General features: G+C 35.7%; 2 protein-coding genes across 2 annotated transcripts; both read left to right on the plus strand.

The window, feature by feature from the left end:
- The first annotated feature begins 660 nt into the window (after positions 1-660).
- Positions 661-8,369, plus strand: rab13 (RAB13, member RAS oncogene family). The gene is made up of 8 exons (XM_073846534.1): positions 661-1,266; positions 1,876-1,936; positions 4,066-4,126; positions 4,206-4,283; positions 4,780-4,869; positions 5,089-5,154; positions 5,787-5,837; positions 7,595-8,369. Exons 1-8 carry the CDS (start codon positions 1,143-1,145, stop codon positions 7,664-7,666), a joined length of 603 nt encoding a protein of 200 aa, XP_073702635.1. The 5' UTR covers positions 661-1,142; the 3' UTR covers positions 7,667-8,369.
- A 1,900-nt stretch (positions 8,370-10,269) lies between these two features.
- Positions 10,270-26,766, plus strand: fam189b (family with sequence similarity 189 member B). Its single transcript, XM_073847971.1, has 14 exons — positions 10,270-11,515; positions 13,575-13,631; positions 13,726-13,833; positions 14,003-14,119; positions 14,210-14,317; positions 14,693-14,853; positions 15,792-15,891; positions 17,106-17,178; positions 17,661-17,940; positions 19,213-19,538; positions 19,687-19,755; positions 22,474-22,643; positions 22,760-22,894; positions 22,995-26,766. The coding sequence occupies exons 1-14, from the start codon at positions 11,288-11,290 to the stop codon at positions 23,244-23,246; spliced, it is 2,184 nt and encodes a 727-aa protein (XP_073704072.1). The 5' UTR covers positions 10,270-11,287; the 3' UTR covers positions 23,247-26,766.
- Positions 26,767-27,402: the final 636 nt, after the last annotated feature.

Genomic DNA, 27,402 nt, shown 5'->3' on the forward strand with positions numbered 1-27,402 from the left:
ATATATATATATATATTAGTTTATTAGCTCGGAATATACCCTAATTTGACTAGAAACCAAAGGTGCGTTCCGATCGACAGGGTCCCTACGCAGTGTTCACTGCTCCCTACTCCCTTAGCACGGTATATCCGTTGAAGTGGACGTCATCAAAGCAAATCAACTGCAGGGTCACGCAGATTATGATTTAACATAAAGAAATATTGTAATTTATTTTACTTTCAAATTTAAATACATATAAAATACATATAAACGTATGTATCTAAAAATATATAGTCCAAATGTATATGTTTAGACCGTTAACAGATTTTTGTGGTCTTATCTCACGCACTTTTCCCCCCACACACAGCCTATATTTAACTATCTTGTGGTAACATTAAATAAAACAAGACAGAGCTTCACCCCTTTTTTTACAGTCTATGCTAGAAACAATGCAGACCGGAAATGCAAAGCATTCTTTCAGTTAAGAGTCGGACTTACTTCCGTGTTCTGGAAAAAGGTCTATAGCAGCTAATGAACCAGAAGCCTCACCCATAGACTTACTTCCGCGTTGGAAAAAAAAAATGTGGATAGATATTTTTACGATGTCACACTGCTTCCAATTCCAAAAAAACAGAGGAACAGACCAAAAATGCCCACCAAACGATATGGTTAACCATTTTGTGTGTCAATGGCTCCCCCTGTTGATAGACGCTGTTATCGGTTTTGCTCAGCACTGCTTTATTAAACCTCTCCCTCCCTCGACGTCAGCTTTTGGGAACTCGGGCAAGGGAAAGTTTAGGGAGAAAAAAAGTCCGCTGTTGTCTATGTATGGATGAATGCTGAAATCCTCTCGTACAGAAGAGAAAACTAGCGCATTGTAACCCGAAATGGCGAATGCGTGGCATCCGCACTGAAAAACCTACCGCAGACGCGTTTAAAGGACTGTGAGCAAACTTTTCCACTTTTGTTTTCATGGAATTTGTTTTTACGTCTTATCCGGACGGACAGAGGCAAGACCGGTAACAGTTTTCCAGGAAAAGAAAACCCATGAAGTTTCAAACGAGGACATGAATCAGACGGAAGGATTTTAAAAGGCTGTGTGTGACTGCATGTTAAGAACAAATCAGGCTAAAACTTGCTGAAAGCTCTAGGTGAAACGCACAATGGCTAAGAAATACGACTTCCTCTTTAAATTATTGCTTATTGGCGATAGTGGTGTTGGCAAGACCTGTTTGATCATCCGTTTTGCAGAGGACAATTTTAATTCAACGTACATATCAACCATCGGTAAGTGAAGAGAATGAACCTGTTTCAAAAACTGTTTGATATGGTGAGACGTTTCGCTCTGCTGCCAATTTTCTACCTTGTAAAACAAGTGCTACCCCAAGTGTTTGTTCATGTCAGTACTAGTCCAAACGTCATCTCATTCCAGCCTGCCCCAGTAGAACTCAATCAGTCCTGCGGATCATCCAGTGCTCTGTGTGTATCCTCCTCCCTGATTGCATTTCCGGCCCTCTCGCGCTTCTTTACTTCTGCCAGCCACAGCCTGCCCCCCTCTCTCTATCTCATTTCTCAATCTCTCTTCCCCCTGCTACACCCCCTTTCTTTTCTGCATCAGATGGAGGCCATCCTCCATGGCATTTAGTGCATTCACCCAGATCTTCAAAAGACCCCTTCCCTCCCTCCCTTTTCCCATCTAGTTCACTGAAAAACAAACCAGGGTGTTTATTAAACCATTAGAGCAGCTATTGTATCTCATTATGCCTGCTCTTGTTTGTCTGAATGTAGCAGACGTTCATTAGTCCACTTTTATTATGCCTCATGGGGTTAAAACATGTTCACCCTTCCTTCCTGCCCCTCCTGGTTTATCTGTTTCCCTTTTTTTCTTTTTCCTAGGTATTGACTTCAAAGTCAAGACCATTGAGGTTGAGGGAAAGAAAGTCAAACTGCAAGTCTGGTAAATATATATATGGTTAAACCAAAATGTATTCACCTTCAACATTTCTTGCATTATGACAGTATTCACTATAGTTTAGAAAATGGTAAAATATGACAAGAACTCAGAGTTAAACTGTGTCAGAACAAATTCATCTTGATAACTTTGATTGAAAGGTATGTAATGGATTACAATCAACCAAAAATTCAGACAAATGTAAAGTGTAACAATATTTACACAATTATCAATACTTCGTTGACCAATTACCAAGCAATGCTTAATTTAGTTCAGTCTGTGGTGTAAAAAGGTCACATTAGCAATTAAAAGCAAAAACACTTTAGCAAAACATGGTCAGCTCAAAGTGTCTGAATGATGTTTGCTTCCAAATTTTATTAGTTTTGCTGGTAGTCCACTGTATGATGAATTTTTGGGTATAATATGTCACAGTTTACTTTATTTTGCTATCATTTACATGAATGAACTATAGTGTCCTGCACCCACTAGTAAAATAATAATAATAATTTTGCTTTGGTTTGACTGTAGAGTCTTCTGTTTTAAATTTTGTAATTTTGTTTGTCATTTTTTAAACATTATTTATTATCATTATTAAGTAGTTCATATTAGTATTAAGTACTTCAAGCTAAACTAAATTAAAATGAGAAATGTTGCAGAATGTTCTAGCAACTATTTGAAAGAAAATATTAAAAAATGTATTTTATTTTGTAATTAAATTTTTAAAATCATTTTTATTTTAAATAAATGTTTTATTTTTATTTTTTTTATTTTTTTCAGCTATGAGTCCTATTTGTTTTATAAATGTATTTATTAAACAGCATACTCTGCCGTTCAAAAGTTTGGGATCAGTACGATTTTTAATGTTTTTTTTTAAAGAATTCTCTTACGTTCGTCAAGGCTGCATTTACTTGATCAAAAATACAGGAAAAAATACAATAATATTGTCAAATATTGTTACAGTTAAAAACATTGTTGTCTATTTTAATATGTTTTAAAATATAATTTATTCCTGTGATGCAAAGATGAGTTTTCAGCATCATTACTCCAGTCTTAAGTGTCACATAATCATTCAGAAATCATTCTAATATACTGATTTATTACTTTTATTGCTGCTTAATATTTATTTGGAGCCTTTGATTCTTTTTTTCAGGATTCTTTGATAAATAAAAAGTTTAAAAGACCAGCATTTATTAAAAATATAAATATTTTCTAACAATGTCTTTACTATCACCTTTCTATTAATTTAAGAAATCCTTGCTAAAAAAGTATTAATTTCCGTTACAAAAGATTTCTATTTTAAATAAATTCTGTACTTTTTAACTTTTTATTCATCAAAGAGTCCTGAAAAAAGTATCACGGGTTCTAAAAAATATTAAGCAGCACAACTGTTTCCTACATTAATAATAAATAGCATATATATAATATATAAGTATTTCTAAAGAATCAAGTGACACTGAAGACTGGAGTAATGATGCTTGCAACACAAGAATAAATTACTTTTTAAAATATATTCAAATAGAAAACTGTTATTCTACATTGAAATAATATTTTACAATATTACAGTTTTTTTCTGTATTTTTGATCAAATAAATGTTGCCTTGATAAGCATAAGAAACTACTTCTAAAAAATTATTACAAATCTTACTGATCCCAAACTTTTGAACAGCAGTGTACATGTATTTAATTTTTTTGTTATGTATGTATGTTTGAATATAGATATATACTGTGTATACATATACATATGCATAGATATGTTTGCTAAATCAGAAAAGGTAAGAGTTATGCTTTATTAAAGTCTATTTAGTTTAAATCCCTTACATTTGTACAGAGTGTCTGTGTATATAGAGTGGCAGTGTTGTGTACACAAAAAAGGTCTTCAGTGTCTCTTTCTGTTTGACAGCTGACTGTTAAAACAGTACGCTCAGTGTAAATGTGCCAAGGGTGGAGTCCGGTTGACTTTAGCTCAGGCTTCCCAGACCTTTTGACAATTCAATAAAGTCATTTATGTACTGCGATGATGATAGCCTGACGTACAAAGTCCAATTGCTATAAATATATCAAACATGCCATTTTTTTACTGTCAAGTTTTCCCAGCACTAAAATGTCTTATGTGCGCAACCTGTTTTATTTGCTAGGGACACAGCGGGACAGGAGAGGTTTAAGACTATCACTACTGCATACTACAGAGGGGCCATGGTGAGATGAGAAACTCAAAGTTATTAAAGTATGGCAAATTGTTACAAATTGTTAATGGTGTAGTATTTTGATCTTTCAGGGCATCATCCTTGTGTATGACATCACCGATGAAAAATCCTATGAGAATATTCAGAACTGGATGAAGAGCATCAAGGAAGTAAGAGAGAAAATGTAAAATACTCATTATAGGAGATGATGAAATGATTTAGTGCTTACTTCTCTGTTAGTAAATCTGACATATGACTCTTAGCCTATTTCTATGCCCCTTCCCTGCTTAGTTTGAACAGCCTGATGCATTTTGTTAGGCAAAGCATCCTAATAAAATCTAACGTGTGAGAATTGTGCCTTAGTTGTTGATTTCAAATGTCTGGTGTTCATCTATTGTTATTATTGTATATATTTTTATATACAGCATAGAAATTCAATCTTAATATTGCATGTAGAATGCTTATAATCAGATACAAAAAAGCATAAAATGAAACAAGCTTTATTAAATGTGAGTTTCAGTTCTTGATCAGATGCCATAGGAAGTAGGTCCTGCTCAGGTTACCAAAAAGAGATGCAGTGTAAATACAAATGGGGCCTTTTGTTATCAGTCTCGGTTATGAAGAAAATGAGGAAGTGAGTGCATTCTTATGTTCTGTGTTTCCCAGAATGCATCAGCAGGTGTAAGTCGGATGTTACTGGGTAACAAGTGTGATATCGAGGCCAAAAGGAAAGTGTCAAAGGAGATAGGTGAGAAGGTAAGTGCTGTCATACACACAGCAAACATGCGGATCCAAGTGCAAACAAGGTGTTTTATTGGTTTTATAAATGGCTTTTCAGTCAGCATACAAACATACAGTCACTACATTCAACCTGTGAAATGAGTTTATTTGAGTTCTACATAGATGTTTTCTCAGCTGAAAACAAACTTAAAATCTTTTATTTAAAAAAAGTGATTCTTTTTTCGTCTATTATAGCTCGCGAAGGATCATGGTATTCGATTTTTCGAGACTAGTGCGAAGTCAAGCATCAACGTTGAGGAGGTAAGAACTGGTGGATTGAAAATATGTTCGCTCGGCAAACAAATTAGCAACAAACAAAGAAATGCCTTTTTCTAGTTTAAAGGGATAGTCCACCCAAAAATGAAAAAATTGTCAATAATTCCTTACCCTCATGTTGTTTCAAACCTGTAAGACTCATAGTTCATCTTTAGAATACAAATTGAGAAATTTCGGATGAAATGCGAGAGCTTTCTGACCCTGCATATACCGCAACACAACTACCACATTCAAAGCCCAGAAAGGCTAAAAGGAATATTCGTAAAAAATGGCGTTTGAAGCACTGATGTCACATGGACTATTTTAATGATGTCCTTACTACCTTTCTGAGCCTTGAACGTGTTTATGGAAGGTCAAAAAGCTCTTGGATTTCATCAAAAAATTCTAAATTTGTGTTCTGAAGATGAATGAAGGTCTTACAGGTTGGGAACGACATGAGGGTGTGCAGTTAACGACAGAATTTTCATTTTTGGGTGCGCTATCCCTTTAAGTCTAGTTCAGTATTGTTAGCTTGTAGTCGCAGTCTTTATTCTCAATAATGATTGTTTTAGATGTCGAGATTTTGTTTTCTATGTAGTTGGTCTACTTTTTAACCGGATTTAACTTTCTCTCCATAGTCTTTTGCTGCTCTTGCCCGAGACATTTTGCTGATGTCAAATAAGAAGCCGGTGAGTTTCCAGTGTGTGATGCATTAAATGAATATTGATGTTTATGGTCTGCAACTTCATGCCAAAACAAAAACACAAACACTCTTGAGTCTTTAAAGGAATAGTTCATCCAAAATTGAAAATTCTCTTATTAATTTCTCACCCTCATGTCATTCCAAACCCGTGAGTAGACCTTCGTTCATCTTCAAAACACAAAGGGTGTGTTCACTCTTGTAGTTTGGTTCATTTGGTTTATTTGGTCCAGACCAAAACAGAAAATAATTTGGTCCTGGTCCACTTAGCGTTCACACTGTCATTTTTGACAGCGGATCTAAAGATACCGAAACGATACGTTCACAACCTGATTGGTTGAATTGAATGACATATATTTTGTGACGGAACTCATCGAACACAAAAGGAAAGGTGCGTTCAACTTAAAGGGGTGCTGCAGATGTAAGACATCAAAGTTTTTTGCCTTTCCTGACATCAAAGTCTTTCTAAACCTGCATAGACAGCTGACACACTCAGTTGACTGCGTTGTGGTACTCCCATGACCACGTGGCGGAAGAGAAGAAATTGTAATATTTCAAAAAAATATATTTTTGTATTTGTTTTGCACAAAAAGTTTTTCTTCATAACATTATGGTTGAACCACTGATGGACTATTTTATCGAGTCCTTACTACCTTTCTGGGCAGTGAATGTGTCAGTTGCATTGCTGTTTATGCAGGGTCAGAAAGCTCTTGGATTTCATCAGAAATAACAATTTGTGTTCTGAAGATGAACGAAGGTCTTATGGGTTTAAAACGACATGAGGGTGAGTAATTAAAGGGATAGTTCACCCAAAAATGAAAATGTGATGTTTATCTGCCTACCCCCAGGGCATCCAAGATGTAGGTGACTTTGTTTTTGCAGTAGAACACAAACAAAGATTTTTTTAACTCAAACTGTTGCAGCTTGTTAGTCATATAATGGCAAAGAATGGGCACCAGACCTTTGAAAGTAAAAAAAAAAAACATGCACAGACAAATCCAAATTAAACCCTGCGGCTCGTTACAATACGGTGATGTCCTAAGACACGAAATGATCATTTTTTTGCGAGAAACTGAACAGTTGTTATATCTTTTTTTACCTTTGATACACAGCAATGTCCAACTGTCCTGAGCGCGTGTTCAGCATCAAGCGTGTTACATGTGAATGCGCTCTGGCGCAGTGTACTCAAAGATTGTGGGTATGGTGGCTATTCAAAATTACTTGCACTTATCCTGATTGTTCAAACCAATTTAAAGCTAAAAGATTACGCAAACTCATCTGGGACTGTTGACTGTTCACCGATTTCCCCTTCTGGAGTTTGCGTATACTACGCCAGAGCGCGTTTCACAAAAACTGATCGTTTTGTGTCTTAGGACATCAATGTATCATCACGAGCCGCAGGGTTTAATTTGGATTTGTCTGTGCATGTTTTTTTTTTTTACTTTCAAAGGTCTGGTGCCCATTCACTGCCGTTATATGACTAACAGACTGCAACGGTTTGAGTTAAAAATCTTGTGTTCTACTGAAGAAACAAAGTCACCTACATCTTTGATGCCCTAGGAGTTAGCAGATAAACATCACATTTTCATTTTTGGATGAACTGTCTCTTTAAATCCTAAAGTAGTTAATCTCATTTTTTTTTTTTTTTTTACCAGACAGATCTAAAGATTAAGTGAACAAGAACAAAAACAAACCTATCAGGCTGCAGGCGTTATATTACATTTCTTATATTCATTATTTTTACAGGGTCCATCTGGTCGTGATGTTAAACTTACCAGCCCAGAGAAAAAGGCATCCTCCAAATGTCTTCTTCTTTAGATATGCTTTTATCCAGAGGATGGTCTCACTACACACAAACACATACAGTAACATTGCAGTGTTAAAGCCAGAGAGTCATTTGCAAAGTGAACATGGAATGCTAATAGGAAGTGGTTTCAGTAAATGATGGCACTAGTAAGATATGAGATATGAAACAGGGTACAGCTTTCATGTAGTTTTAGAGGAAAATCACATTTTTTACTTCATGTTTATATTCTCGCACTACACAACAAAAACAGTGACTAGGCTACAATGGAAACAGTATTGGTTTTACTTGCACACATTTTGCTCAGAAATGGAGAACAAGTATCTTGAATCTATCTTTTGGCAAATTCAAATGAAATATATAGTCTGGTTTGATGGCTTCTCAGCACTTTTTGACAAATGGTTTGAATGTTTGTTGCTATGAAAGGTGAATAAGTTCAATTTTAAAGACTTTGAGCTGTAATGGATGGATGAGAGGTTTTAGAATGTTAAATGAGAAAAGAATTGACGGATTGTGGTTGGGAATATAATAATGTGCAACTGAAAATTCACAGTGTGTTTCTTCAAAAGGGATTATGGTCAGATATAATACACTTCATTTTGCATCAAGTTTCAGTCTTCCTGCCTTATTCCACTTTTCTATAATCTTTTCCACAGCATATTTCTCGGAATTTGTACGATGATCTGCTTTTAATAAAGTGAATAATGTTTGAAACCACGTACTTTCGTGTTTGCATTTGTGATAATAGAAATATACACTGCTAGTCAAAAAGTTTTTGAACAGTTGGATTTATTTTATTTTATTTTTTAAAGGAGTCTCTTCTGCTCACCAAGCCTGTATTTATTTGATCTAATGTACAACAAAACGGTAATGTTTTGAAATGCTATTTAAAATATCTTTTTTATTATTTGAATGTTTTAAAATATCATTTATTCTTGCGATCAAAGGTACATTTTTAGCATCATTGCATTGCATCATCTTCAGTGTCACATTTTTTTTTTTTGGATTTCTTTGATGAATGGAAAGATCCAAAGATCAGCATTTATCTGAAATAAAACGCTTTTGTAACATTATGCGCTATATAAGAAATTATAGAAATGAATACTTTTATTTAGCAAAGATGCTTTAAATTGACCAAAAGTGATGATAAAAACATAATGTTACAAAAGATTTCTATTTCAGATAAATGTTGTTCTATTGATCTTTCTATTCATCAAAGAAACCTGAAAAAAATTATACTCTGCTGTTTTCAACATAATAGTATTAGTAAATGTTTTATTGCAAATCAGAATATTAGAATGATTTCTGAAGGATCATGTGACTGGAGTAATGATGCTAAAAATTCAGTTTTGAAATCACACGAACAAATTACATTTTAAAATGTATTCAAATAGAAATCCGTTTTAAATAGTAAAAAATAGTTCAAACTTGTACTGTTTTTGCTGCATTTTGGATAAATTTTTGGACAAATAAATGCAGTCTTGGTGAGCAGAAGAGGCTTATTTAAAAAAAACAACATTAAAAATCTTACTGTTCAAAGGCTTTTGACTGATAGTGTATAATATTAAAGACGAAAAAGGGTTTAAGAATAAAAACAATAACCCCTGGTTTCACAGACAAGGCTTAAGCCTAGTCCTAGACTAAAATGTAAGTCTGAGCTGTTTCAACTGAAATATTATTGCAATAATATTATTATTGATAAAATTGCACTGATTGATCTTAAAATATATCAGTGCCTTTGTTTTGTCTCAAGATGCACACCAGTAATGTTTTTTTTTCTAAGCATGTTTATAAAAATTACTTAAATGTCCTAATTGAACTATGGCCTAATCCTGGCTTAGTCTAAACCCTGTCTGTGAAACCCGGCCTAAATGTAATACTGCTTTAAATTGTTGTTTTTTTCCAAAAAACTCTTAAGTTTTCAGTTTGATTTAAGGCGAGACACGGCAGGTGAATAGGATAAAAATTGTTTAATAGTTATCACCTTACTTACCCAGTTGATTGATTACATTGATAATTACAAACTTTTTTTGTATTACAAGTTTTCCAAAATGTTAGGTTTAAATATGCAAATGAGGCATTATTTAATAAAATATGCGCTAAAATCATTTTTTTTTTTTTTTTTTTTTGACATATTAGAATCAGATATTTTACAGAGGGAATTTTGGATATCAATTTTACCATTTTTGGGGGGAATAAAATGTTGTATAAAATCAAGCAAATTATATATGAACAAATCCCTCTGTAAAAACCTTCAGGATATAGACAGGAATAAAAACTTTAAGTTTGGTGTTAACTTTTTTAAAATTTGCCACTATCCTAGGTTTTGCCCATTTGTCAGTAAGAATATTTTACTCATTTAAAACACAATAAAATTGAATATGCTCCTTTATTCTTTTATATGTTTTAATATGTTCAAGTCAGAGTAAGCATGTTGTTTACATTTTTACATAAATATTGTGTTACACTGAATGACTTTGTAACACTATTTCAACCAAATTTTGACCGTTTATTCTCCAAAAACTTATTTGAAACCTTAAACGTAGACACTTTACTTACATTCAATATGCTTTCTATGGACATAAAAACCTTTTGACGTGGACATCTTAACGTCTGTCTGTCCCATGTATTTCTCACCGTGTTTCTCACCTCAAAATCAGTACAAAGCTATGTCGTTCTGCGCATGCGCGGAAAAGTCGCCAACAGTTGTGACTGTCGAAGTAGGTTGCCAAGCAACCGCCCACCCAGTGCAGCATCAGCACCTCGCGTTGGGTGAATGCGGTGCCGCATTGAACAAATATTACGGACACGTGCTACCATAATGCGCTGCATATTTCTTTTTCCCAAACAGAGTCCCGCTGAAATTGCATCGGATGACGTTTACATGGCGTAAAGACATTATGTCTGAATTACACACGTAACGTTACGTTAAGACACTTCAAGTCTGGCGCGATTACGTAGTGATGCTCATGTCCGGGATACGGACGGGACGGGAGTCCTCGTGACTGCGGGAGGAAAAGGGGGAGACCGAACCTATGATAAAACTCCCTCCAAGGGAACACCATGGCTTTATAATTATTATTCAAAACAAGCGGATGCACCATAGGAGCAGCATAGCGAGTTCTTCACAACAATCTGCTTTCATTTCCTTTTGCTGTCGATTGTTCCCTTTTCTCTCCTGACACCGCTGTGCTTCATGAGACGTGTTTTCCGAGTTCAGGTGGGGGCTGTGTGGCTCTCTAGTGGAAACCCGGTGAAGATACACTTCGATGTAAGCAGGACTCGGATTGTTTTATCCTCCTCCGCGGAGTAGCTTGAAGGCCAAAGCTGCTCCGCTCGCCTGCGGATGCGGCAGCCACTCGGCCTGCTAAAGGCTCTGGGTACCGCAATGCCGCGGGGATGGGGAGAGAGAGACGGCAGGTGGGCGATGGAGCAAGCCAGATCAACGGATATTGGAGAATGCAGATGTACGACGCCAAGAATAAATGTTGACACGACATAAGTGTGTCTGGTTGAGTTTTAGCTGTGGACTTGATGTTATATAGACCCTAACTGCATATTTAAAGAAGTATCTCCAGATATTAAAGAGAGTCACACCATAGTACCATCATTAAGGAAGCATTTTAGTAGCCATCATGCCCTCACCGTCGGACTCCAGTAGCGTGGCTTCGATGTCAGGGTCTCGAGGTTTGTCTGGTAGTCGCAGAGGAATGTCTGGGCGGACCAGTGCGCGGGTGCTGCTGTACCTGGGCTTGTGTCACCTTGCGCTGGGGGCCATGGTGCTGGCCTTCAGCTTCACAAGCCTCGCCTTCACCTCATCACCCCGTGTCAGACAGTCCTGTCCTTTCTGGGCTGGCTTCTTTGTAAGTTTCTGTCAAAGTTTATTTGAATATATAAATATTGGCATGGCATGGCATGTCCTTCAAAGAAAAATTCAAATGTTGTCAGTGTATATTCAACCTTATGTTGTTCCAAATCTGTATACGTTTCTTTCTTCTGTTCTGTGGAACAAACACAAAAGAAGATATTTTGAATACAGTTGCTAACCAAATAGTTTTAGTTAGGACATATTTTCTCAAAATTAATGACATGAGTAAATTCCAGCATTTAAAGGGGTAGTTCACCCAAAAATGAAAATTCTGTCATTAATTATTCACCCTCATGTCATTCCAAACCCATAAGACCTTTGTTCATCTTCGGAACACAAGTTAATATATATATATTTTTTTTTATCAAATCTGAGAGCTTTCTGACCCAGCATAGACAGCAATGCAACTTACATGTTCAAGCCTCAAAAAGGTAGTAAGGACAGTGTTAAAATAGTCCATATGATCCATCAGTGGTTCAACCGTAATTTTATGACACTACGAGAATGCATGCATTGTGGTACTCTCAATGGTGGTGAACTTACTGGGAGATAAGAGATCGTTGAATAAAGTCATTAGTTATTCTCATAGCTGCCTAAAATTACACAGATTATTTTAATGACGTTCTTACTATGTTTCTGTGCCATGGTAGGACATTTGCTGTCTATAGAGGGTCAGAGAGCTCTTGCATTTCATCAAAAATATCCTAATTTGTGTTCCAAAGATGAATGAAGGTCGTACGGGTTTGGAACAATGTGAGGGTGAGTAATTAATGACAGAATTTAATTTTTTGGGTGAACTATCTCTTTAAAAACATTGAGTAAACATGATTTGAGTAAACAAGAAATTTAAAAAATTAGCATTATTTTCTATTATTTTTTTCTAGTTAAAAAAAATATATACAGTTGAAGTCAAGTTTACATACTGCTAAATGTTAATTATTTTACCAAAATAAGAGGGATCATGCTATTTTTTATTTAGTACCGACCTGAATAATATATTTTACATAAAAGACGTTTACATAGCTCACAAAATAAAATAATAGTTTAATTTATAAAAATTACCACGTTCAAAAGTTTACATACACTTGATTCTTAATACTGTGTTGTTACTGGAATGATCCCTTGTTTGTCCTGAACAGTTTAATTGCCTACTGTTCTTCAGAGAAATTCTTCAGGTCCCACAAATTCTTCAGTTTTTCAGCATATTTGTGGATTTGCATCCTTTTCAACAATGACTGTATGATTTTGAGATCCATCTTTTCACACTGAGGACAACTGAAGGACTCATATGCAACTCTTACAGAAGGATTAAATGGTCACAGGGACTTCAGAAAGAAAAACGATGCATTAGGAGCCAGAGGCGTAAACTTTTGAACAGAATTAAGATGTGTACGTTATTCTTATTTTTACCTAAATATATTATTTTTTTGCCATTTAGTACTACTCTTCAGAAGCTAAAGGAAAGATACTTGTTCCCCAGAATACAAAATAAGTTAAATTTACCCTGATCTTCAACCTCTTAATGCATTGTGTTTCCTTCTGAAGCATCAGTGAGCGCTTGAACCTTCTGTAGTAGTTGCACAGTCATTGTTGGAAAGGGTTCAAATACACAAAAAGGCTGAAAATCATGCCCTCACTGTCAATATTGGGAATCAAGCATATGTAAACTTTTAAACGGGGTCATTTTTATAAATTCAACTATTATTTTCTTTTGTGAACTATATATAAACGTCTTTCTTATTCAGGTCAGTACTAAATAAAAAAATAACATGCTTTTTGTATGATCCCTCTCATTTTGGTAAAAAAAAATAGCAGATTCTGCAAGGTATAAGTGTAGGTGTAAACTGTTGAATTTAACTGTATGTTCTTAAAATTATATAATTGTAATATTATATCTATATTATATATAATTAACATCAAGCTCCAAAATGACTAAAAAGCACCATGAAAGTAATATAAAAATACATATTTTGCTCCGAAGCCATCCTATATATATTTGTGTGAACAACTGAAAATCTATCCCTTACATGTAGTTTTTTTTTCCTGTTGAACAGGTTGTGGCGTCCGGAGTAGTTGGTGTGATATCATGGAGGAGGCCCTTCACTCTTGTCGTACGTATCTTTATCATCTTGCCAGGACGTCTGCATGTGTTTGTTTGTCTGCTCCTCTTAGTTTTTGCAGTGATGCTGTTTTTGTTTTGTTCAGGTGTCGCTGTTCATGCTGCTGTCTGCAGTGTGTGTGATTCTCAGTCTGGCTGGTTCCATGCTCTCATGTCAGAATGCACAGATGGTCAAATCTTATGTTACCTGTCAGGTACATTCTCTTCTCTTCTCTTCTCTTCTCTTCTCTTCTCTTCTCTTCTCTTCTCTTCTCTTCTCTTCTCTTCTCTTCTCTTCTCTTCTCTTCTCTTCTCTTCTCTTCTCTTCTCTTCTCTTCTCTTCTCTTCTCTTCTAATCAAATCATATCCGTGTGTTTGTTCCAGATGGAGAATCGTCTGTGTCTTTGCTGTGACCCCAAACAGACATGCTCTCTAACAGAAGATGAGACTCTAGTGCTCTACCAACATACAGACTGCCACTCTGTGCGTCACCAGCTCAAGGTGGGGTCACTTAACTCTGATAGGGTGTTCGGGATGGTCCCAGACCCCCCCAAAAAACATTACACTCTAACCATCATATTGTGTATGCAGGATCTGCTGTTTAGTGCCTGCGGTCTTAGTATTCTCTCCACCATTATCTGCACTCTGTCCACGGTCACCTGCAGCATTCATATCTTCTCTCTGGACCTACTGCATCTAGTGAGACAAAATCCACAAAATCTTTACACTAAAACATTAAGGCCTGGTTTCACAGACAAGGCTTAGACTAAGCCAGGATTAGGCCATAGTTCAATTAGGACATTTAAGTAATTTTTTTTATAAATGTGCCTTAGAATAAAAACATCACTGTTGTGCATCGTAAGACAAAACAAAAGCACTGATGTATATTTTAAGATCAGCCAGTGCAAGTTTCTTTTAGTTGAAACAGCTTAGCCTTACATTTTAGTCTGGGACTAGGTTTAAGATTGTCCGTGAAACCGGGTGTTAGTTTGCTAATAGCTATATTTTTCTCTCAAATAAAAAAAGTTTAAGTGTGTAGATACACTCATGACCCTTTATTTGTTTTGTTTGTAGCTGGCTCCGCATCGCTCTCGCTCTGTAAACCCAGAATGCACCACTCCTCAGGATGCATTTCTTAGTAACATGATGGACTTTGAGGAGTTTGTTCCTCCCATTCCCCCACCACCTTACTACCCTCCTGAATACACCTGCAGCTCTGAAACGGATGCACAAAGGTGAAAACACACACACACACACACACACACACACACACATGTTGGGTTTACATGTTTTATGGGGACATTCCATAGGCGTAATGGTTTTTATACTGTACAAACCGTACTTTCTATCGCCCTACACCTACCCTACACCTAAACCTAGCCCTCACAGGAGAGTGTGCACACTTTACTTCATCAAAAAAACTCATTGTGCATGATTTATAAGCCTGTTTCCTCATGGGGACCTGAGAAATGTCCCCACAAGGTCAAAATCTACTCCTATCCTCGTGGGGACATTTGGTCCCCACAACGTGATGAATACCAGGTACACACACACACACACACACACAATTTTTGCTTTCGTTTTTTCCATCATGTTGGCCACTTTCCATTGATTTTTGTTGTTTCACACAATAAAATCTCTACCTGTAACCTTTAAGAAAACCTTTAAAAAATATGTAAAATAGTATTTAGTATGTTTAGTAAGGTGGCTTACATACTAGAGATGCTATGACTAAGTACACTCTTAAAAATAAAGTTGCTTCATAATGCCATAGAAGAACCTTTTTGTCTAAATGGTTCCACAAAGAACCTTTAACATCTGAAGAACCTTTCTATTTTGCAAAAGGTTCTTTGTGGCAAAAGAATGTTCTTCAGGTTATAAAAATATAAGAAAGACATAGTTCTTTAAAGAACTTTTGGCTGAATGGTTCTTCACATCTATGGCATCGATGTGAAGAACCTTTTAAGCACCTTTATTTTTAAGAGTGTATTGTTCTGGTGAAGTGTTCTCAGTGTTCAGTTAAATGTTCTTGAAATATTTGTGCTTAGTCTTTTTTCTCAATCATTTTTATTTTTAAAGACATCTGTACATTTTAACTATACTTCTTTTGTCATGCCTTTTCTTTTAGTAATTACTTTTTCCTCATCCCTCATTTTTCTGTGTGTACTTGCAGTGTCACATATAATGGATCAATGGAGAGTCCAGTGCCTCTGTACCCAACGGACTGTCCTCCTCCTTATGAGGCAGTGATGGGTCAAAGGGCCCCTAGTCAGGTACATGCGTGCCTTTAAAGGTGTAAAGAAGTGTTTTTTTTTAATTACTAATGTGTAATAAATGTATTATTATTAGAAATGTGTATTCTTAATTTTTTATTCAAATCAAGATTTTTTTTTTAATGTTTTTGAAAGAAGTCTGTTATGCTCATCAAATCTGCATTTATTGAATCAAAAAAAGTGCTGCTCAAGACATGATTGTTATTATTATCAATATTGAAAACAGATGTGCTGCTTAATATTTCTGTGGAGACAGTGCTACCTTTTTTCCAGAATTCTATGATAAATATAACATTCAAAAAATGATTTATTTGAAATAGAAATCTCTTGTATCATTATAAGGTTCTTTACTGTCCGTTTTGATAAATTTTATGTATCCTTGTTGAATAACAGTATTAAAGGATTAGTCCACTTCCAGAATAAAAATTTCCTGATAATTTATTTACCCCCATGTCATCCAAGAGGTTTCTTCAGTTGAAAAGAAATGAAGATTTTTGAGGAAAACAATTCAGGATTTTTCTCCATATAGTGGACTTTAATGGTGGCCAATGGGTTGAAGGTCCAAATTGCAGTTTCAGTGCAGTTTCAAAGGGCTCTACATGATCTTAGCTGAAAAACAATTGATCACTTTCTAAAAAAAATACAAATTTATATATTTTTTAACAACAAATGCTTGTCTTACACTAACTCAACATCACGCATTATGTAGTCACATAGGATAGTCACGCGTGATGTAGGTGGAAGTACCGACCCAGTGATTACAACGCAAACACCCTTTACAAAAAAGGTAATACAACAATGTTGGATGATTTTGAAGTTTGAGAAGAAAATTAGATGGAGTTTTTTGCTCTACCCTACCTCTTTAAACCGGATTACACAGACAAAGAACAAACCACACGTGACCTTTTCAATGTGATTACATAATTTGTGAAGTCGTAGACGTGCATCGCAGAGCTAATGCAAGATGGGCATTTGTGGTCAAAAATTGTTTTTTTTTTTTAGAAAATGACCAATCATTTAGCAAAATAAGACCCTTATTCCTTGTCTGGGATTGTGTAAAACCCTTTGAAGCTGCACAGAAAACTGCAATTTGAATGTTGTTATCAGGATTTTTTTTTATTCTAGAAGTCAACAACTCCTTTAATTTCTTAAAAAAAAAGTAATGTTATAATTTTATAACACTGTGGTCATGATTTTACTCTCACTGTTTGTAGGCCACAGTGTTTGACACCCAAGCCGGTGAGCTGTCCGGAGAGAGAGGAACATCCACAGCATTCAGTGGTGAAGGTGAGTCTTTCCTCTGCTTGTTCGTTCTTTAGCAAACAGACCCTGTTTCCACCTGATATTAAAAGGATAGTTCACGTAAAAATGAAAATTCCGTCATCATTTACTCACCCTTAAGTTGTTCCAAACCTGTACGAGTTTCTTTCTTCTGCTGAACATAGATTCTGAATAACGTGGGTAACCAAACAGTAGTTGGTCCCCATTGACTTCCATAGTGTGGAAAAAAAGAAAACTGGGGGATCTTTGGGGAATAGAAACTGTACAACCGAACTACTTGTGGGTGAGCAAATGATGACAGAATTTTCATTTTTGGGTGAACTATTCCTATTTTTGGTGAATCCGTCACAAGTTGTTTGCACTGCATGGTATTAACATGCGTTTTAATTGTGTCTCCATCATACATCACGGGAGTGCCAAGTGCGTATGAATACTGTTAAATCACCAAATATTGTATATGTGCACATTTTGTATATCCTCTCTCTCAGTGTCAATGGACAGTGGCTCTCTGTTGATGTCTGAGATTGTGGATATTCCAGATGACAGCTCCCCATCTGAGGACTCCTGCCTAATGGAAGTTGGTGTCGGTGTGCGGCCTCGGCCTCGGGGTGGCAGCGAGGGAGGAGAGGGGGGAGAATACGCCAGCCTCCGTTCTTCCACACAACATCCTGAGGGAATGGTGGCCCCTCATTCCGGAAGGCGTTGTTTCAGAGGCGAGAGATCGAACTCCTGCTCCTCCCCGAGCACGTACAACACCTCTACCTACAGGTGGGAAAAAGTTGAGTCTTTAAACCTTTGGTGTGTGTGATTAGAATAGTTAGTGCATCATGTGATCACCTGCGAAATTCAATTTTGGTTTTACACTTTGGCTTTGTCATACAGTTGAAGTCAAAAGTTTACATACACCTTGCAGAATCTGTAAAATGTTAATTATTTTACCAAAATAAGAGGGATTATACATGTTATATTTCATTTACAACTGACCTGAATAAGACATTTCACATTAAAGATGTTTACATATAGTCCAAAAAAGAAAATAGTAGTTACATTTATGAAAGTGACCCTGTTTACATACACTTGATTCTTAATACTGTGTTGTTACCTGAATGTTCCACAGCTGTTGTTTTTTTTTTTTTGTTTGTTTGTTTGTTTAGTGATAGTTGATAGTTCCTGCCCGCTGTTCTACAGAAAAATCATTCAGGTCCCACAGATTCTTATTCTTGTATTTAAACCCTTTTCCAACAATGACTATGATTTTGAGATCCATCTTTTCACCCTGAGGACAACTTGAACAGAAGGTTCAAGTGTTCACTGATGCTCCAGAAGGAAAATGATGCATTAAGAGCCAACGGTGTAAACTTTTGAACAGAATGAATATGTGTAAATTTTTCTTATTTCGCCTAAATTTCATTTTTTTTTTCACTTAATACTGCCCTTCAGAAGCTACAGAAGGCGCTTACATGTTTCCCAGAAAACAAAATAAGTGAAATGTACCCTGATTTTCAAATTCAAAAAGTTTCACCCCCCAACGCATTGTGTTTCTTTCTCGAGCATTAGTGAGCATTTGAACCTTCTGTAATAGTTGGAGTCCCTCAGTGTGAAAAGATGGATCAAAATCATACGGTCATTGTTGGAAAGGGTTCAAATACACAGAAATGCTGACAAACCAAGGAATTTGTGGGAACAGCAGGCAGTTCAGGATAAACAAGGGACTCGTGAGCAACTATCGCTAAAAAAAACAACAACCGTGGATCATTCAGGTAACAACACAGTATTAACAAGTATTCTCTTGTGGACTATATGTAAACATTTTTTATATGAAACATCTCTGGGGGGTTACTGTTTATAAAGTAGAGAGTACTGTAGAGATTACTGTTAAAGTTTTAAATATTGATATTTTATAAAAAGACGTGGATTGGCTTCATTTTTTTAATATAACTCTGATTGTATTCATCTGAAAGAAGAAAGTCATAACACCTAGGATGCCTTGAGGGTGAGCAAATCTTAGGGTAATTTCATCCTTCATAATTTCTTCCACAGGTCTCCAGTGTTGAGGCGTCAAGCTCTGTTGGCGAGTAGCTGCTCTCAGTTGGAGTTCCTAGCAGGATCTCAACATTCCTCTATCCCAGAAATACGAGTTCGGCCCTGTACGCCCTCCCGACGGGACTCCTCATCTGCATTCAGTAACCCACCTGCCGCAGCCCCAACAGGTCCTGCTCAAGACCGGCCGGACCACACAGTACCTGTGCTCCTTCCACGGCCAGGTTTCCGTGAGCAATTTGGACGTGATAGAAAAGACAGCGACAGCTTCTTACCTCTCATGAGGTCACACAGTGAACCAGGACTCAGCTCTTCAACTGACACAGGTGTGAACATACATATGTAACTAGACTACTAGCTGTGTGAGATTTATATGAAAACATGAATTTGTGTTTGCCTCTGTGGTACACTGGTTTCTGCAAACCACTCTGCTGGATGATGAAAACGTGTTTTTGTTTGCTCTTCTGTCCTCAGGTGATTTCAGTCTCTCGGGTGGTAATAAAGGAATCAGTGAGGGGGGATCGCAGACCTCATCAGAAACAGGTAAGAGTTTAGCATGCTCAGGTCATAGGGATGTTTATTATATAAAATTATTACGATTAAGTGTAACACAGTGTTACTTTATTTTTATTGTGTACTATTGTAGTTTTTTAGTTTTTTTGTTTTGTTTTCATTTATTTATATTTATTAGTTTTTATTTTAATTTTAGTTTAAATATTAGTTATGTTGTTATGTACTGTTATTTTGGTCATTGTTATTTTTATTACGTTTTTAACATTTTAATTTGTTTTAATTCAGTTTTAGGTTGTACTGCATCATCTAAAACTTATTCAAGTTATTTGTCAAGGAAGTGTTTCTAATTTTCATTGAACAGCAAGATTTTTAATGTTTTTTTTAATGAAGTCTCTTCTGCTCTCCAAGCCTGACAGTACAATTTTGAAATATTTTCACTATTTAAAATAACTGTTTTCTATTTGAGTATATGTTAAAATGTAATTTATTCCTGTGATTTCAAAGCTGAATCTTTAGCATTGTTACTCCAGTGACATGATTCTTCAGAAATTATTCTAATATTTTTATTATTATTATGTTGAAAACAGATGAGTAGATTTTTTTCAGGTTTCTTTGATGAATATAAAGTTCAGAAGAACAGCATTGATCGGACATAGAAATCGTTTGTAACACTGTAAATGTCTTTATCATCATTTTTAGTTAGTCTTTATCATTTGCAAAAATAGATAACTTAGTTTTTAAGAATTTTCAGGAATTATGTTAAAGTATGTGCATTCCAATTAATCGCAATCAAACTGCAGTTGCTTTATTTTGATTAGGTAAAAACAACAAAAAATATATAGCTAATAAATGTGTATTGTAAACAAAACAAAGGCGTCATATTATGAGAAATCACATTTTGCAAGTTTATTTCAAGTTTCACAATATATCACTTGCTCTCCATTTCAAAAATCAATCAATAAATATATTACTTATTTAATTAATTAAATGTAAGAAAAAATAATTGAGTTTGTTCTAGAGTGGCACAATTAATTATTAAAAAATCACAAACATCCACGCAATCTTTTTCTAAATGACAACGGTTCGTCTGTGTCTATTAAACCTTTGACAAAGTCATATTGAAACATTCAGATCTGTGCCACTGACACAGAGAGAGCAGTTATCATGTTTAGGTTTCGCAAAAAAATATATTTGTCATTGAATCATTCATTCAAGAGATTTGTTCAAAAATGCAGAAAAATGCAGTAATAAAACAAGTGAAGTATTTATGAGTGAGTAACTAAATCATTCAACTGAATTTTTTTTTTAAATAGTTCATTCAAATTAATTAAAATGTTTTGAATATACTGCAGAAATTCATATTTTGTGACAGCCTCTAGTAAATTACGTTTTTTTTCTTAGTTTATAATCGTGGGAGAATCTGATCTTTATTTGGAACAAAAAATTTGTTCTGATATGTTCTTGGAAGCTCAGAAACGCTTACTTATTAATGCATGACTGTCCACATTTATACGTCAAAAGCAGCTATTCTTGTATAGTAACTTGACCCACTCAGTCACAATAAGGTAATAAGGAGGAAGTTGGACCAAAAATGCTGTCATACCAGAACACCAGAAACATGATAAGAATAATATGTGGTTAAGTCTGTCAAACTTTTTGGTTGGAAGAAAGCAACCTTACAAACAAGCATCTGTTTTATAGTTTTACTTTTAACAAGATCCCTAATCTTGAGAACATAAAATCTAATTAGAAATACATCATGAATAAATACTAAAATTGCATATACAGTTGAGGTCAGAAGTTTACATACACCTTGCAGAATCTGATGTTTATTTTTTTACCAAAATAAGAGGAATCATACAAAGTGCATGTTATTTTTTTGTTTAGGAAATACAAAGCATAAAGAGCTGGGGGTGAAAACTTTTTGAATTTGAAGAACAGGTTAAATTTAACTTATTTTGTCTTCTAGGGAACATGTAAGTATCTTCTGTGGCTTCTGAAGGGCAGTACTAAATAGAAAAAACCCCACAATATTTAGGCAAAATAAGACAAATGTACACATCTTCATTCTGTTCAAAAGTTTACACCCCTGGCTCTTAATGGTTTGTTTTTCCTTCTGGAGCATCAGTGAGCGTTTGAACCTTCTGTAATAGTTGCACATGAGTCCCTCAGTTGTCCTCAGTGTGAAAAGATGGGTCTCAAAATCATACAGCCCTTGTTGGAAAGGGTTCAAATACACAAAAATGATGAAAAATCAAAGAATTTGTGGGACCTGAAGCGAGCAGTTTAACTGTTCAGGACGAAAAAAGGACTTATGAACAACTATCACTAAACAAAAAAAAAAAAAAAAAAAAGCTGTGGATCATTTAGGTAACAAGTAATAAGAATCAAGTGTATGTAAACTTTTGAACGGGGTCATTTTTAAAAATTCAACCATTATTATCTCTTGTCGACTATATGTAAATGTATTTTATGTAAATATCTAAAAAATAAAAAAATGACATGCATTTTGTATGATCCCTCTTATTTTAGTAAAATAGTTAAAATTTTGCAGATTCTGCAAGGTGTATGAAAACTTTTGACTTCAACTGTAATTAATACTACAATAACATGCCAAGGGAAAAAAATATTATTGTAGTTCAATATGCGTATACATTATAATTATTATTTGTTATTATTATTTTTTTTTTAAATAACAGTCTGCCTCCCTACTCACTATGCTTTTTTCATGTGACCTTTGTGGGGTAGGGGTATCGTCTGGAGCTGGTTTGCTGCCTCGCTCCTCTCTGGCACTTCCTGCTTCTCTGCCCAGAAAGGGCAGCATTAAAGCTGTAAGTAGTCGGTTGCCCACAAAACCAGTCCCAGCCACTTCGCTACGCTTACCCAAAGACTGCGCACGCTCACTTGGAGACCTCAAGGTCAGTTTTAGGAGGTTTTTGATGACAAGGACCCTGAATTCTGCCATTTCCAATATTACCAGAAAGTATATTAAATGTATAAACAAGCAGTCAAACATTTTACATTTAAATTACAGGTCACCAAAGTTTTAGTGCAACGTTTCCTTCAGAGATCCAAACGTAACTTAGCCCCTGCAACTGAACATGCTGGAAACTCTACTCAGGGGCCTAAAAGGAGAACAGGAGGTGAAGGAAGTCTGCCGTTAGAACAGGTAAAACATTGCCAATGCCATAAATAAAATCATTTAGCTCAGCTAGAATTCTATGTAGTGCAATTTAGTACCAAATAACCCATTACATGTTTTTATGAAGGTGCTTCGTAACTCTCTGGGGGCCAACAGGGGGCAGCAGCAGCACGTCCACCACCACTGCCGTGGACACCATCACTCCCATAGTGACAGTCGCCACAATGCCCGCCGCCATGATGATGACCCTGTAAGGACCGGAGGAATCCACTTGCGTAGCTGCGGAGACCTCAGCTCCACATCCATCGCATCACTGCGCAGACTCCACCCACCGCCGCACGGATCTTCAGGGGCGCTTTACTCAGAATCTGCCCTCTGAAATGGAATAAATCACTGCTGGATTGAGAAGAGTGAATAACAGGTGGGAAATAGGTTTGAGATGAGGAAAGGGTGATGTGCAGCAGGTAAATATGCTGTTTGAACAACAGTATGAGTTTTTAGCTGTACTTACCGTAGTAAAAGACTGAACAATACATCTAATAGAACTGAGTTTAACCTTTCAGACCTGCTGCTCTCCGTGCCTGACAAACTCTGGTTCTTCTGTTTTGTATTTCCATTTATGTTTTGCTCCATCTAGTGCTTTTTTCTCGCTCACTGTTTACATTCATATGGAAAGAATGACACCATTCCTTGTCTTCACAGCTCATTACAATGCACTCACGCAACTACAAACATACAGCCATATGTTTGGCTCTAACTATTTAGAGTAAGTAAATAAATAATTAAAGGAATTAACAAAATAAATGAAAGGAACAGTAAAAAAAAGCAGGATAAGAATATTTGTAAAGTAATCAGTTTGAACTATTTGCAAATATTGTTTGAATTTAAAATAGACATACATTCATTTTTTCATATGTCAAAAATGTAAAATGGTCAAATATTTCATATCTTCATTCATATCACAGTTGACCCTTCGCTAAAACCCGTAATTATTAGTTACTGTTGTTGTGTCTGACAAACAATGCCGATCTGACACTGAACATCATGTTCTCACAGTGAAAAATACATTGTGGAACAAAGAGGAAACTGACAACATACTGACAGACAAGACAGAGCGGGTTACTTCTGATATGAAACAAGGTCTCAGCTTTAAAATGTTGTCATTTTTTAAGGAAATTCAAATAATAAATACCATTTTGTGGCTCTTTAATGTGACACATTGCTGTATTGCCTTATTAGATCAATTGACATGTGAACCGATCATCTTTTCTTATTTACTTAAAGCATGAAATGAACATCAGAATGTATTTTATTTAAACCGCGGAAAGACGTCATTACACAATTTGTCAGGTTTAATTTCACCCAAGTTAATCTACTCTCCTGTCTGATTTGTTCGTTAGACAAAATGGCGAAATATTATGATTGGTCAGATCGCCTGTCAATCAAGCTGTTTGCGAAGAGTCAATCACTATTTAATAACTCTTTCAATTACTCAATAATTATTCAGTCACAAATGATTCAGCCTATATTTTCAATTCAAAATGGTGAAACTGAATAAACTTGAGTAGTTTGCATCATACGTAATACTGTTTAGCATATTTAGTCATTAAGCATTTCGGTCTTATAAAAGTTGTCGAAAGGTAAATGTTTAACATCTTATCTTGCATTTTTTCACTGTTAAAAAACTGAAGTGTCACAGTGGAATTCATGTTCAGTATCTGTAAACAGTAAAGCCTTTCTTGGTTTTGAAAGTCATTAGTCATTTTGACATTGATGAGAGTTGTTACATTTTTAAAATGCAGCGTTTTAAACATTTTGTCATCCTAACAACAATCAGAGCAACATATTAGATTGTGAGTGTTTATGATGGTTATAGCCCTGCAAACACACACATGCAATAAAATGCATGACCACACACTCAAATGTGGTGTTAACTCTTTTGTAACCAGCCACTAAACGCTTTTCACTAAACACTTTTCACTAATTGACCATCTCGCAAAAGTAGCTAAATGATTCATACATCATCTTACATACTGTACAGTGCCTTGCAAAAGTATTCATACCCCTTCTTTTTTTTTCACTTTTTATGTTGCTGCCTTGTGTTAAACTGCTTAAAATGCCTGTTTTCCACATCAATCTACACTCCTCACACTATAATGTCAAAGCAAAAACAGAATTGTCACAACTTTGTGAATTTATTAATAATAAAAAACCTGAAATAAGTACACTGCAGAAGTATTCAGACCCTTAACTCAGTACTTAGATGAAGCACCTTTACAGCCTCAAGTCTTTTTGTGTATGATGTGACATGCACACTTATCTGCCATTTTTGTCCTTATCTCTTCACCCCTCAAGCTCTGTCAGCTTGGATGGGGGCAGATGCACATTTTCAGGTTTGTCCAAAAATTTTGCTAGAGTTCAAGCCCAGGATCTGGCTGGGCCACTCAAGGACATTTACAGAGTTGTCTATAAGTCACTCTTGCTGTGTGGCAATTATAAACCTTCTGCCCAGTCTGAGGTTTTGAATGCTCTGGACTGGGTTTTCATTAAGGTTCAATCTCAATATTTTGGTGCATTGAAAAACAGCCCCACAGCATGAGGCTGCTACCACCACACTTTACTTTTGGAATGGTACTCTGCAGGTGATGAGCAGTGCCTTGTTTCATTCAAACTGAGTTAAATTCCAACTGTCGCAGATAAGTGTTTGAATACTTTACGTTTTTTATTTGTAATAAATTAGATGTTAAAAACCTGTTTTTGCTTTGTCATTATGGTGTGTGGAGTGTAGATTGCTGAGGGAAAAAAAACTAATTTAAAGCAGTTTAACATAAGGCAGCAACATAACAAAACATGAAAAAATGAGGCGTATAAATACTTTCGCAAAGCACTGTATATAATATGGCTGTTTTTAACCTCACATCGTCTCAACAGCTGCGGTTGATGCAGCAATGGATTCACTTGCTTTTTTGTAAAAGTGCATGTTTTCTCTAAAACAAGATCATTTAATTGGAGCTTTGATCTTTTGCGTCTGTCTGTCTGTCTCTCATGGTTGACTCTAGCTTCCCAGCCTGTGTAATACTTTCCTAGAATGCCTTTGCATGTATTGAGAAGGCTTGTTTTCTCTTTTTGACTGAACACCAAATGCACTAACACAAACTGATACACAAACATGCTTGTGACAAAACTAGATGCCACTAATGCAAAGAAATGTTTGAAGGAATTTTGGATTTTATAACACAGATGATTCTCTGGCAATAAACATACTTGTACAGTTATGTATAGACATTGAACTATTACAGGACGCTGGGAGCTTGAAAACTGATTTCACAATACTTATTTAAACGGGACGATCACTGGAAGAGAGACAATGAACCCTGTCAAACTGACACGTTCAAGGATGTTCCGGACAATTTGGGAATAAGACAGCCATGGACTTCTGGTGTATCTGCTTTGTTTTATTCAGAAATGGATGTACATTTAAAGGGATAATTGCAGTTGTCAATTGTTTAGAAGTGCTTTGGAATGTTAGCTATGAATCAGTAGCAATGTTGCTAAATAATGCATTAATACACTTGCTCTATATGTAAATAACTTTGATGCACGGACCCTCCCGCCCACAAACATTCTGCAACTTTGAAGCACTGAAACCAAGTCTGAAAAAGAGCTTGATATTCTACCTCTTGTATTGCATACACTGACATGTTATGGCCCAGTGGAATATTTTCATTAATTTAAAGATTTTATGGACTATTTATGAAAAAAAACTTCTACACTGACTAATGAAAACACTGTTATTCTGGGAATATGATGCCTAAAAAGAACATTTAAAACAGCTCTACTTCATGAACTTTTAATGCAAGTTATGTAAAATCACAATAAATGTATACACATCAAATTTACATGATCTCAGGTGTTATCTCCACTTTTTCAACACTGAAAAATATACATTTAGTTTTTTTTAAAGGTGAAAGTCACCTTTAAAAAGTAGTGTCTGATCTGTAAATAAAATGATTCTTCTGAGTCATGCCTTTTAAATGAATCGGTTGAACTGGTTCACAAAACCAGGATGAAGCTTGAGCACATTAGGCTGAACCAGACATTTATTATGGGCTGAGTATGACATTTCAGTTAGAATAAAAATATATATTATTAATGCTGAGACATCCAGACACTAAAAACAAAAAGACTTTATTTTTGATATTTGTGATTTGATAGCTATTTCAGTTTTGTTTTGATTAGCCTTGTTTATTTTAATGTTATATTCGACTTATTTAATTGTTAGCTTTTAATTTACCCTGTGCTAAACGATACGTTCACAAATCACTATGATTAAAAAAAACAATCTAACACCGTGTCTACACCGGACGCGAGCGACGCGACGCGACAAAATACAATAAATGATTTGCAACGGTCGCGTCCAGTGTAGACAGACTTTAGCTGTTGAGGCGCGGCGCGACGCGGGTGTGGACACGCGCTGCGTCCGAAATCGCATACTTCCCTACTATATAGAACGCGAAAAACAGTATGTGAGGCGA

The sequence above is a fragment of the Garra rufa genome, chromosome 9, assembly GCF_049309525.1.
Source record: "Garra rufa chromosome 9, GarRuf1.0, whole genome shotgun sequence".
Lineage (NCBI taxonomy): Eukaryota > Metazoa > Chordata > Actinopteri > Cypriniformes > Cyprinidae > Garra > Garra rufa.